The sequence below is a fragment of the Littorina saxatilis genome, linkage group LG5 (genome assembly GCF_037325665.1).
Source record: "Littorina saxatilis isolate snail1 linkage group LG5, US_GU_Lsax_2.0, whole genome shotgun sequence".
NCBI lineage: Eukaryota > Metazoa > Mollusca > Gastropoda > Littorinimorpha > Littorinidae > Littorina > Littorina saxatilis.
This window is the reverse complement of record NC_090249.1, coordinates 50,769,612-50,781,988: the sequence shown is the minus strand read 5'-3', so window position 1 is coordinate 50,781,988 and position 12,377 is coordinate 50,769,612. Positions and strand designations below refer to the sequence as shown.

Below are 12,377 nucleotides of genomic sequence, written 5' to 3'. Positions count from 1 at the left end.
TTTTGGTTTTTCTGCAGAATAACTGAATAATGTCATAATCCGCCAAGGATAGAATTGATCTAATTATGTAGGCGTTATCTATTATTAAGTATTAGTCAATTCATTAACCAGATACCATTGTTATTGTTGAATCAAAACAATATCATTTGAAGGCACAGACATATTTTTATGACAGTGCCTCTTATTTATAATATATCATATGTTAAATGGTTGAATTTGCATGCATGATTAGCTTATATCATAGGTCAAGAAAAAAATTCAATGTTTCCAATTCATTGACCATGAATGAAATTGTTCATTTTTTACAATAGTTTTTTCATCAACTATGATTATATTTTCATCAATGAAACTATTTTTCCCTCTGAACCCTGGAACTGTTCTTGATTCCATCAGATTTAGGGGATAACAGATTTTAACCTGTATCTGTCCCCTTTTCCTCCCTGAACTTCTACATGTAACTTGATTTGTGTGTGTCCCTGTCTGTGTGTGTGCAGGATGTCATGAAAAGTACATTTGAATGTGTTCATGAATTATTTTTGCCCAATAACAGGAGAACGCTCACGGCGGTCGAGTTCCATGTCAGACAATTCCAGCGAGTCTGTCCCCAAAGAAGTGCGCTTTTTGTCATCAGACAACCAAAGACCTGTTTCCACTGGAAGGTGAATTGTGCATTGTGTCATTAACTGAAATACAGTCAGGAAACAATGACATTTTGTTTAAAAGGCTATGCCTTTTTCCCAACCTATCCTAACACAAATTTATCAGAAGTCATGACACCAAATGATTAAGATGGATTAACATTAATAGGAGACAGTTTATAAGTCAGTATAGGTGGTATTCTATCTTGAATTATGTAAAGGGTTTAACCAGAACTTCAAGACTTCTGTAATAGTCCACACTCTAGAATCATATTCATAAGAAATTCTCTGTGCCTCTCGCCAGTGTGCGGTCAAATTCAACGCATACTTTGATTAGGTCTTTTGTTCACCTCATAATTATTTCTATGTTTGTGCAATGCAAAGACCAATGGGTTGATGTAATGGTGAATGTTAATTTTTTTTTCTGAAATTAACTCACCTTTCTTGTGTTTTTTTAATTCTTTATCCATAGGATTAACTTTTAACTTGCTGTTACAGTGGAACCCCTCTTTTAAGACATAAACAAATCTGAAAAAATCAGGTCTTAAAATGGAGGGAGTCTTAAATTGGAGGGAGTCTTAAAATGGAGGGAGTCTTAAATTGGAGGTATATGTACTGGGCCGAGGGTTACCAAAACAAAAACTGAACAATCAAGGTCTTAAAAAAAGGGGAGAAGTCTCAATTGGGGGGGATGGAGGGGGGGGGGTGGGGTCTACTGTACTTGTCCATTGACTGTTTAGGTTTACCCAGTGTTGCACTGGATGATAAAGTGCGTTTCTTTGTTCTGTGCAGAGTGTTCTTTGTCTCCAAACAAAGGGTTCCTCTGGCTATCTGCTCGGTCTTGCCTTTTGGCTTGAGTAAAAAGTTACAGAACAGGTAAGTTCTCCTTTAATCATAGATTGAGACATATCTTGAAACACTTGTGTGAAGCATATACCCATATTGTATGTCATGAAATTTATCTTATGACTTAAATAAATAAATGGAAGCCGGTTTTGTTTTTAATTTTGATTTCTTCTTCTTCGTTCATGGGCTGAAACTCCCACGTTCACTCATGTTTTAGCACGAGTGGATTTTTACGTGTATGACTGTTTTTACTACGCCGATTTCGGGGGAAGAAATTTTGATTTTATATGGATTGAAATGGGAAATAAATGTCAGTATTATCCCGATCAGTATTGAAAAAGACAAATGCAATATGTTCAAAGTAATCATAATTCATGTTCAGTGTGGCTCTTCGCCTGACTTATGACTAGCTTCTGCCAGAAACATTCAGCAAGTGAGGCAGTCGCCTTACCCATCATTGTTTTTCTGCAAGAGGTGTGTGTGTGTTAGTTTTGTTTTCTTCTCTTCTAGACTAGGACAGATTTCACAAAATCTAACACCCTCGGGCATTTGTGGGTAATTAATGGCAACAGGTTGTTTCTTATAGATTTGGGTGTGCTGAATCCATTTCTGCCTGTTGCCAAAGTCAAAAATGCCTATATTCGTTACTATTCAACGGTTTCCAAGATGGCCGCCATGATATCAAGAGACTACTAATTCTCAAACAAATGCCTATATCTTTGGTGTTTTTAGAGATACAGTGTTAATTTTTGGCTAGTTGGTAGATGACCGATAGGCAATAGTTGCCTTGTCAGAGTATTTGACCTTGACCTTAAGAAAGGTCACATGAGACTTGACAATATTGACTTGTACTGTTTTGTCATGTGTGCATTTTAAGTTGTCTTTTGGCAGTAAACTACTGCGAACTAATCACTAAAAATAAGTGATATTACCCAGTAGGTATTCAGCATTAAAATGAATATACATTGATCATCATTCTGACAAGGTCAAGGTCATTTTGACCCCATATTTCAGATGTGTTTAAACTTGGACGCCATCAAGATTTGCAGTGGCTCATCTGTTGTACACACTGGACATCTGATTCAACAATTACATTTCAGCAGGGGTTCAGATCAATGGTGCACAATCAACTAGGTCAAAGGTCAAGGTCAAGGTCAAAGTCAAAGGTCACTATTTGGACCATTTATTCTCAAAAACGGGGCCTAAAATAGAGATAAGCCATTTGTGAGTAATTATGGTGTGCTCTTCCCATTTCTGCTGTATGACAAAGTGTATATTTGCTAGTTTGTCCTGTATCATTAAATATTCAAAATGGCCGCCACAAGCCTGAAAACTCACCCACACACAAAAACTGACAATTCTTTAAACATAACCACTCTATTTATTATCAACTTTTGTTTCAACATACGTTTGTATCAATAACGTTGCATAATCAGTACAAATTTCAACAACATTTAAGATGTTATGGTATTTCTGTGGCAATTATAACACAATATACACAAATCTCAAATGGGCTAAAGCTGAATATCAGAATCTGCTGGTAGTGAGGCTCGGTGGTCTCCATACGTCCCTCAACTTCCTCAAAGCCATCGGGCGTCACATGGAGTGCTCTGGTCTTCTGGATCTGTTGGTCGAGAGCAATGTCCTTGGCCCGAAAACAGCTGAACAGGTGCTGGCAGGCAAGTCCTATGTCAGAGGGATGCGAACTCATAAGTTGACCTGGCAAGCCTTGTGGAGAATACTCCTACCACAGTTGCTGCAGTACGTCCACGGCAGTGATAATGAGCTCGCACAAGAGATTGAAGACGAGATGGTTCGTGATGACACAGCAGCACTTGTACATCTTCTTGCCAACAAACGCTTCACAGACCTTGTGGACTCGTTTGCTGCTTCGCGGGCCAATCCAAACTTCCAGTTCTGGTGGGAGTACCTGAAGATGGTAGAAATTCTTCTCCAGTTCACATGCGCCAGTAGAGATGGCGACTGGAATCTGCATCTTCAAGCTTTCACGGCAATGCTCCCCTACTTCATGAGATATGATCATACCAACTATGCTCGATGGGTCACAATCTACGTCAGTGAAATGAATCAGCTCCCCGAAGAAGTGAAGAAGGAATTTGAAGCTGGGCACTTTGTTGTGAAGAGGAGCCAGAGCAAGTTCAACCAGGTGGACCCAGATCAAAGTCAAGAATGGGTGAACGGGATTGGAAAGTCATGTGGAGGGATTGTGGGCATCACAAAGACACCGTCTGCTCTGAACCGTTGGGCCCTCTCGTTCAATCTCCGATCTCACATTGCAGGAGAAACAAGAGCAGTCTTTGGAGCAGAGGTTGACGAGAAGAGCATTCACAACAAATGCAACAAGGCCAGAAAAAGACAAGACAAAACTGATGAAGAAAAGTTGTTTGACAACCTTAAACGCTTCAAGGTTTTTTCTCTGGGTGTGCCTGAAGATCTGCAGAACATTGCATCGAAGGATCTTACAACCAAGAACATGGAAGAAAACCTGTTGACAGCACGTGAAAAAGGACAAGAACAGGTGAAAACATTTGTTCGGGAGAGACTTGTGCCCTGTGAAGAGAGGAAAATGAAATTCCGCGATGCTCTGCCGAAGAACAAGCCTCTGACATTTGCCAGTCTGTACGAGGTGAAGCAGAAGGATGCAAAGAGTGGGAAACAAAAGACGGTCAAAGCTGACAGAAAGATTCTTCAGCGGTTGATCACGGCCTATGAAGCAGGGCGCAGTGTTGATCTTTCTGTGATCATGAAGCATGAGCTGATGCCAGTACCCCCTTCACTTGCTGAAACTGATGGCAGTTTAAGGTCAGGATCAAAAGCAAGCTTGCTTAAAATCCTCACAAGTGGTGTAAACTGTCCTCCAGGCATTGAAGCACAAGAGCTTGGAGACAAGACAACACTTGTCGTTGATGGGCAAGCACATGTTTGTGCACTTAGAAAGCCACAAGGTGCAGCTACATTTGGTGATCTTGCTGACACATTCGTCAAGTCTCTCCTTGCCCAAGGACATGCCTTTGAACGCACCGACATCGTCTTTGATCGGTATGATCAGCTGTCAATCAAAGGTGGAACAAGAAAGAAGCGGAGCAAAGGAGCTCAGCCCATCAAGAAACTGATACACCAGTCCCTCTCATGAACGGACACCCTTGGGCCAAAGCAAAACTGTCCGTACATTGCAGGTGTCCGGTCACGGGAGGGGTGACCACACCACCCCCTCCCCCATACACACACAGAGACACACAAACAACAGCATTGAGTCTATGCTAATCACTTCTTGTGGCTGCTAAACAATAAACTCCTAATACTTCTTTAAACGTTCTGTAAAAATGATTTGTATGAAAAGTGTTGAAAAGAAGAGATAAAATAAATCCTCAAGGCAGTGAACACACTCACCATGCACTGACATACGAAAGCAGCCACACAAACACAGCACAGAGGAGCGTGTGCAGATGCCTTGCAAGAATAAGCTTAACAGACCAGTTTGAATAAATAGCAGCAGATAGACCTGCATGTCATAATCATGTAATTTATTTTCATCTTGTCTGGCTTTATTATGGGGGCGAGGACGCCCCCATTCTATACGGATAGTTTAGAGGTTGACCATGGGCAGCGCCATTTTGTTGTGAAATACGTCATCAGTTTGTGAGGGGTGAAGGCAACATTGTTCATCTGTAGAAAGTTGTGAAATCCGTCACCCTATGGGAGGGGTGACGTCAAAATTGGTCATCACAGAGTTTGTGTAACACAGGAAGTTGTGAAATACGTCACCCTATGGGAGGGGTGACGTCAAAATTGTTCAACAAAAACATGATATGTCGCATTGTGCAGGGTCAACTGCAACAAACTCAAACCGAGCCATTCATACCTAGCTGTATTTGAGAGACTTATATACCCGACATTTTTATTTCTTATTTTTAGCACAGGTGTAGGAAAAATCATGAACCAAAATGTTATTTATTTTCTAATTTAACATTTTTTTTACAAATATGACCATGGTCTTTTAAACATACAGTGACATTAAACATTGTTATGTTAAAAAAAAGAAAAAAGAAATAAAGCTTTTGTGCACAAATCAGAAAATACATTGTACATTTTACCTACAGGCCAAACAGTGTCTGTTGGCGGCAGAGGGCCCAGCAAGTTGCTATTTTTAGATCGATTAAAAGTTGTCAAGAACAGGCGCTTACATTTGGATGTGTCCACTGATAGTAGGTTTGGTTGTGATCAATCAGAATGATGTAGGAATAAAAATGTATGACAGTTTGGTATGATGACATGTAATTCAAATATGCTGAAATGTAATATTATACATGATATAATATTATTATGGCTGTTGCCATGACCATGAACCCCAAGAAAGGTTTAATGTTATGTAAAATCAAAATACCAAAATCAAGCACCTACTAATCTGGTCTACGGTGCGGCTTGGACCAAAAAAGGATGGACACGCAACTCGCTCAGCCAGCCAGCGCTGCGAGACTTACAGCGGCCAACTTCGCCGCGGCGCGCTCATTGGCTAAGTATTGAACTTGCGTCAAGGCCGATGCGCGTAGATTCCCAGAATGTTTACTTTCGGTTAGATTCTTCGACAGCATTCGCAGAGGTGACTGCCGTATTGTGTACCGCAGTCAGAAGTAATTTATTACTTTTGGGAGTTTAGTAACGTGATATCAGTTTTCAATTGTTCGTTCACTTATATTGCTTTCAGATTTAACACACAAGAAACAGTAGCACGGTTTTCGTTGCGAAAATGTGCATTGGCAGTGCTACGCGATCGAATTGTGTATTATGTACACGCGGTGTTCTTCTCAGGAAAAGACCGAAGCGACATGTGACGTCAGTCGTTCAGCCCGCGAGCGGTGGGATGGGGGGGTTCACATGGTTTGTTTGTTTCAGAACCACACCCATATACACACATTTCACATGTAAACCATTTGTCCGCCCCCTGTCGATATTTATCGACTAAGTTCCTTGTTGACTGCATGCCGATCATGTGGCATGGCAGTGACTTTTCACTCTTCAGTCGGAAATACACTGTACATAACACAGCTCCCACTCTCCCTCACTAATGCCTACCCCAAGCCGTGACAACTGATGCTTGGAAATTGTGTGGAAGAGTACACCTCTCTATTTATCTCCAATGCTCTTCCTGCTGACATGCAGTGACACCGGACACCCCACCGAGTTTAGCCAGCTACCCCTCCACCCCCACCCCCTCCCTCCCTCTCTCACTCCCTCCAGCCATGTACTGTTTGGGGCTGTGGCCAGAGAGGTCAGCTCCAACTGTTCACTCAGAGCAAAACCAGTTGACTGTGTCGTAACTTTTGACAAAGCAAGACAACTGAAGGGTTCACAGATTAGGCAACTGACTCACTGGTCAAGGCTGAGGGGAAACAAGAGTATCTTGTCAATGAAAGAGGTTACACACAGACACACGATGCTGAGAACTGTGGCCGGTTTTTCACTCTCTTTCGCTCAGGACCTTCATCGACTGTGGTTTCTGTTGTTTACGTCCAACAGACAAGAATAATGAGCACAGTGCAGTTTCATGTTGGCATCTTCGCATGTACTCCACTCCTGACCAAAACTACCCCCCTCCTGATGGGTACAGGTGCACTCAAGTTACCAGTGACTGTCGTCACGCCATTGCGGCTGTGATCTTTGTACCAAGAGCCGGACTGCTCTGTTATCGATTTTGTTGTGGTGAAAATTTGACGATGGTCTGTCCGTACATTGGAGGTATGACCTGCTGTTGGGACCAAAAATGAGTGTCCGCGTCCACGTTTTGCAGGTGTCCGTTTAAGGGGGGGCAAATATAGAAGGAAAACACTCCGTGCCGAGCAAATGTGTCAGGTGTCCGCTCACGTCGGGGGCGTACATTGCAGGGACTGCTGTAGAGTCGAAGGACACACCCCTGCCAGCCAAATGGGACAACTTCATGTCTCACCCTGAGAACAAAGCTGATCTGGCCAAATTTCTGTCTCGGCAACTCATCCTGCAGGCACCAGATGACAAAACCGTTGTGGTTTCCGGTGGTTTCAGTGATCCAACTCAAGTTGAGTCATCCAAGCCAGACGTGGACACGACTCCGCTCGAGGCCAGTTACGAAGAGGGTGATACACGTGTTGTTCTGCATTGTGTGAACAGCGATGCAACCAGCCTGGTTGTTTCTTCACAAGACACAGATGTAGCTGTATTGATTCTTGCACATTTTGACAAAATGAAGTGCAAGAAAGTGTGGATGAAAACTGGCACAGCAAAGCGTAGACAGTACATCCCAGTTCACAATATTGCCAAGAGACCTGACATGGAGAAGGCAAAGCTCCAGAACTTGATAGGATTCCACGCCATCACTGGCTCGGATTCCACATCTTTCCTGTCTGGCCAAGGCAAGGTATCTGGGTGGAAAGTGTTTCAGCAACATCACCAGCTGCTGGCAAATTTGGGGAAAGGGCAGCTGACAGACGACACGTCAAAAGAAGCAGAGCAGTTCGTTTGCAAGCTGTACATCTCAAACTGTGAGACTGCAGATGGTGCCAGAACCATCATGTTCCGGAAAGCCACCGCCCCAGAAAATCTGCCCCCATCCAGTGATGCTCTGAGCTTCCACATCAAGAGAGCTCATTATCAGGCCTCAGTCTGGCAACAAGCTCATGAGAAGAAGCCGAACCTGCCGCCGATTGAAAACATGGGCTGGCAACTGAAGGATGGCGTCTTCCTCCCCGTCCTGAAAACCCTTCCGTCTGTTCCAGACGCGTGCCTTGACATCATCTTTTGCACCTGCCAGAAGCAGTGCAGCAGTGGAAGGTGCAGATGCAGAAAGGCGAAGCTACCATGCACAGCAGCGTGCAAATGCCGGGAAATGCACGAGGAGTGTCTTAACGAGTGGTGAACTGACCGTGACCCTTTGGACGTGTGTGATGTTCATTGACCTTACCATATGAAATGTGAACATTTGACATTGTTTGCTGAATGCCTGTACATAGCTGATATGTTTACCTGTTGCTGAGCTTGTTCTCAACATGTTTCGGAAGTTTTTTTCTCGTGACAGAGTATTATGGAACATTAACGTTTGTCATGCTTCAGATTTGTGTATATTGTGTTATAATTGCCACAGAAATACCATAACATCTTAAATGTTGTTGAAATGTGTACTGATTATGCAACGTTATTGATACAAACGTATGTTGAAACAAAAGTTGATAATAAATAGAGTGGTTATGTTTAAAGAATTGTCAGTTTTTGTGTGTGGGTGAGTTTTCAGGCTTGTGGCGGCCATTTTGAATATTTAATGATACAGGACAAACTAGCAAATATACACTTTGTCATACAGCAGAAATGGGAAGAGCACACCATAATTACTCACAAATGGCTTATCTCTATTTTAGGCCCCGTTTTTGAGAATAAATGGTCCAAATAGTGACCTTTGACCTTGACCTTGACCTTTGACCTAGTTGATTGTGCACCATTGATCTGAACCCCTGCTGAAATGTAATTGTTGAATCAGATGTCCAGTGTGTACAACAGATGAGCCACTGCAAATCTTGATGGCGTCCAAGTTTAAACACATCTGAAATATGGGGTCAAAATGACCTTGACCTTGTCAGAATGATGATCAATGTATATTCATTTTAATGCTGAATACCTACTGGGTAATATCACTTATTTTTAGTGATTAGTTCGCAGTAGTTTACTGCCAAAAGACAACTTAAAATGCACACATGACAAAACAGTACAAGTCAATATTGTCAAGTCTCATGTGACCTTGACTTAAGGTCAAGGTCAAATACTCTGACAAGGCAACCATTGCCTATCGGTCATCTACCAACTAGCCAAAAATTAACACTGTATCTCTAAAAACACCAAAGATATAAGCATTTGTTTGAGAATTAGTAGTCTCTTGATATCATGGCGGCCATCTTGGAAACCGTTGAATAGTAACGAATATAGGCATTTTTGACTTTGGCAACAGGCAGAAATGAATTCAGCACACCCAAATCCATAAGAATCAACCTGTTGCCATTAATTACCCACAAATGCCTACCTCTTTTTATTTAGGCCTCTTTTCGAGAATTTATCCTAGTCTATTCTATGTGGAGGTATAGCTGTACACTTTATGTGCATTTTTTTCAAAGAATCATAAGGAAGGGCAGTGGTATCTAGATCTCAGGTGTCCTTTTATGGCAGGTATATGTAGTTAACGTTTACAGACAAATGTACAACTGAAGATTACTTCTCGTTGGAAGTGTCCTCTCATTGGAGGGGCCTCATATGAAAGGTACCATTATTGAATTTTTTGTTTGTTTAATATTGAGTAAAAGGTCCACCAAGAACATTTATTCTGCATCCGTTACATTAAATTACATATTCTTACCGCAATTCTCATAAATGCATTGACTTTGATCTCACATGCTAGATGTTGAAAAACTACTCAAATTACCTGCCCTTATAAGGGTGGTAACCAAGCTAAAAAAAAACAGACGTCATAGCCGTTGCTATGACCTGCCCATTCTTGGTTACCCATAATACCCCGCCACCCGGGCGCCGGAATAATCATTCTCGACTTTTGACGACGCATGTAGGACGTGCGGAATTCGACTGCTCACTCGGCTTTCACTAGCATCTGTTACATTCATTACTTTGTCCTATTCCAGGCAAGAGCTGACCCTAGATGAACTTCGACCCAGAGTTCGCCACACATCAGGGTCAAGGTCTGTGTCATCATCAGAGGGACTCTTCCACACAGGTCTGACCGTCTCCGCCAGGGTGGAAGAAGGACAGGTTGGTGAAGTGATACTTCTTCTTCTTCTCCTGTGTTCATAGGCTGAAACTCCCAAGTACACTTGTGGATGTTTTGGGTTGGTTTTTTTGGCACAAGTGGGTTTTGAAGAATATGACAATTTTTACCTCGTCATTCAGGAGGTTCACTTTCTTTAGTAATTAGAAAGACTTCTGTTTTATTTCAAAGTGCTAAGCTTGATTGAAGTACACATGGTTTTTTTTCACGATTGTTATATTTCTGCATTTCAGGATGTCTCGTACAGCAAGTTCCTGATACCGTCCAGGCAGCGTCACCTCCAGCGAGCTAACTCAGAGATCCCCACATCCAGTGTCGACACTGCTGTTCACGTTGCTGGTGATTCTCACATGCAATCTTTTACTAGTGTAGCAATGCTTTGTTGTCCGTTAGGGCAACTGTGCAGTCAAATTGTTGTGTCAGCACTGATGAGTGGAACAGATCTTTTTCTTTTCATCCAAAAATGGATAGTCTGCTAACGTTCTAAAATTCATAATAAAAAAAACAAGAATTGTGGGTTATTGGAACGTTTAATTAATGACAAAACAAGAGGCGAAGCCTTCAAGGCTCACGTAAGAAATCGACAAACAGTAACACAAACTCAATCACTCCGTCACACATACACACACACACAGTAAGCATAGGTGACACTGTGCAAGAAAGCGAGACACTAGATCTAGATCTGTCTGTCTGCATGTAGCCTACTTGCAGACACGACTGCCAACTAGTCTCGGTCCGCTCAAAATAATAATGACCGAGACTTTCAGTAATTCCTTCGCGTGACGTCTAACCCTCTTACGCCATAATGTGACGTCTTCAAATGACGAAATGTTAAAGTTTCTACCACAGACATACACACGCACAAACACACGCACGCACAAACACACGCACGCACAAACACACGCACAAACGCACAGACAGACAAAGTTACGATCGCATAGGCTACACTTACGTGAGCCAAAAACCATGTTACATTTACAGTACGTCGACCCAGTGTTCTTTTTATAATTTAAGTAGACAGACAGACAAACACTTATGATACAAATAGTGAACTTATCTCAAAATTGTGAATGAAACTCGCTTTCTTTTTTGCGTTTAATAGTAACACCTGGGGATGGTTTTAATTTTGTAAATATGCAATTCCAGTGGGAGCAAGCATTCATGTCTTGTTATCTTGAAAAACAGCACTTTAAAACAATCAACCATGGTATATCAAGCATGTGTAAATTTAGTTTTTGGCTCACGTAAGTGTAGCCTATGCGATGCTAACTTTTGTCTGTCTGTGCGTGCGTGCGTGCGTATGTATGTATGTATGTCTGTGGTAGAAACTTTAACATTTGAAGACGTCACAACATTTGAAGACGTCACATTATGACGTAAGAGGGTTAGACGTCACACGAAGGAATTACTGAAAGTCTCGGTCATTGTTATTTTGAGCGGGCCGAGACTAGTTTTTTCTTCGAAATCGGCCATTCAGATCTAGATCTAGTGTCTCGCTTTCTTGCACAGTGTCACCTATGCCGCTTACTGTGTGTGTGTGTGTGTGTGTGTGTGTATGTGTGACGGAGTGATTGAGTTTGTGTTACTGTTTGTCGATTTCTTACGTGAGCCTTGAAGGCTTCGCCTCTTGTTAAGTAATATTCTGTACTTACATGTATCGATGTGTATTAGGTGCATCTCTATTTTGGGTGAAAAGAAGCGATCAACTTTCCACAACAGTGAATTTTGCAGGATGTATACAGCTAATATTGTTGACAGAAAATTGAACTTGTCTGCACTCTCTGTATATTGTCATCAGTGGCAGCTTTATTGTATAGTTGCTTTTACCTCCATGCACCAAAAAAAGCACATGCACATGCGCATACAATTCAGTACCTGTCATCACTTAGTGGCAACATCTTGGTGAGTTGGAAAAGTGTTTTCATTATCAGAACGTTTCCATGACCTGGATTGGTGTTTTCTAAAAACACATCAAGATGAGCATGAGCGAGGTTCAACTGGTGTGAAGTTGTTGCTCATTCATGCAGAGTAAATGAGATTACAGCACAGGCACATGTCTTTGCTTCCTTGGACTGAAC

General features: G+C 42.0%; 1 protein-coding gene across 2 annotated transcripts in view; it reads left to right on the top strand.

Annotated features, from left to right (window-relative positions):
* LOC138967388 (CDK5 and ABL1 enzyme substrate 1-like) overlaps positions 1-12,377 on the top strand; it is a 30,247-nt gene that overhangs the window by 6,914 nt on the left and 10,956 nt on the right. For both annotated transcript variants that reach the window (XM_070339933.1, XM_070339932.1), the window contains exons 3-6: positions 551-659; positions 1,431-1,514; positions 10,157-10,283; positions 10,533-10,638. In XM_070339933.1, the coding sequence (XP_070196034.1) occupies positions 551-659; positions 1,431-1,514; positions 10,157-10,283; positions 10,533-10,638 (426 nt within the window). The remainder of the gene's footprint in view (positions 1-550; positions 660-1,430; positions 1,515-10,156; positions 10,284-10,532; positions 10,639-12,377) is intronic.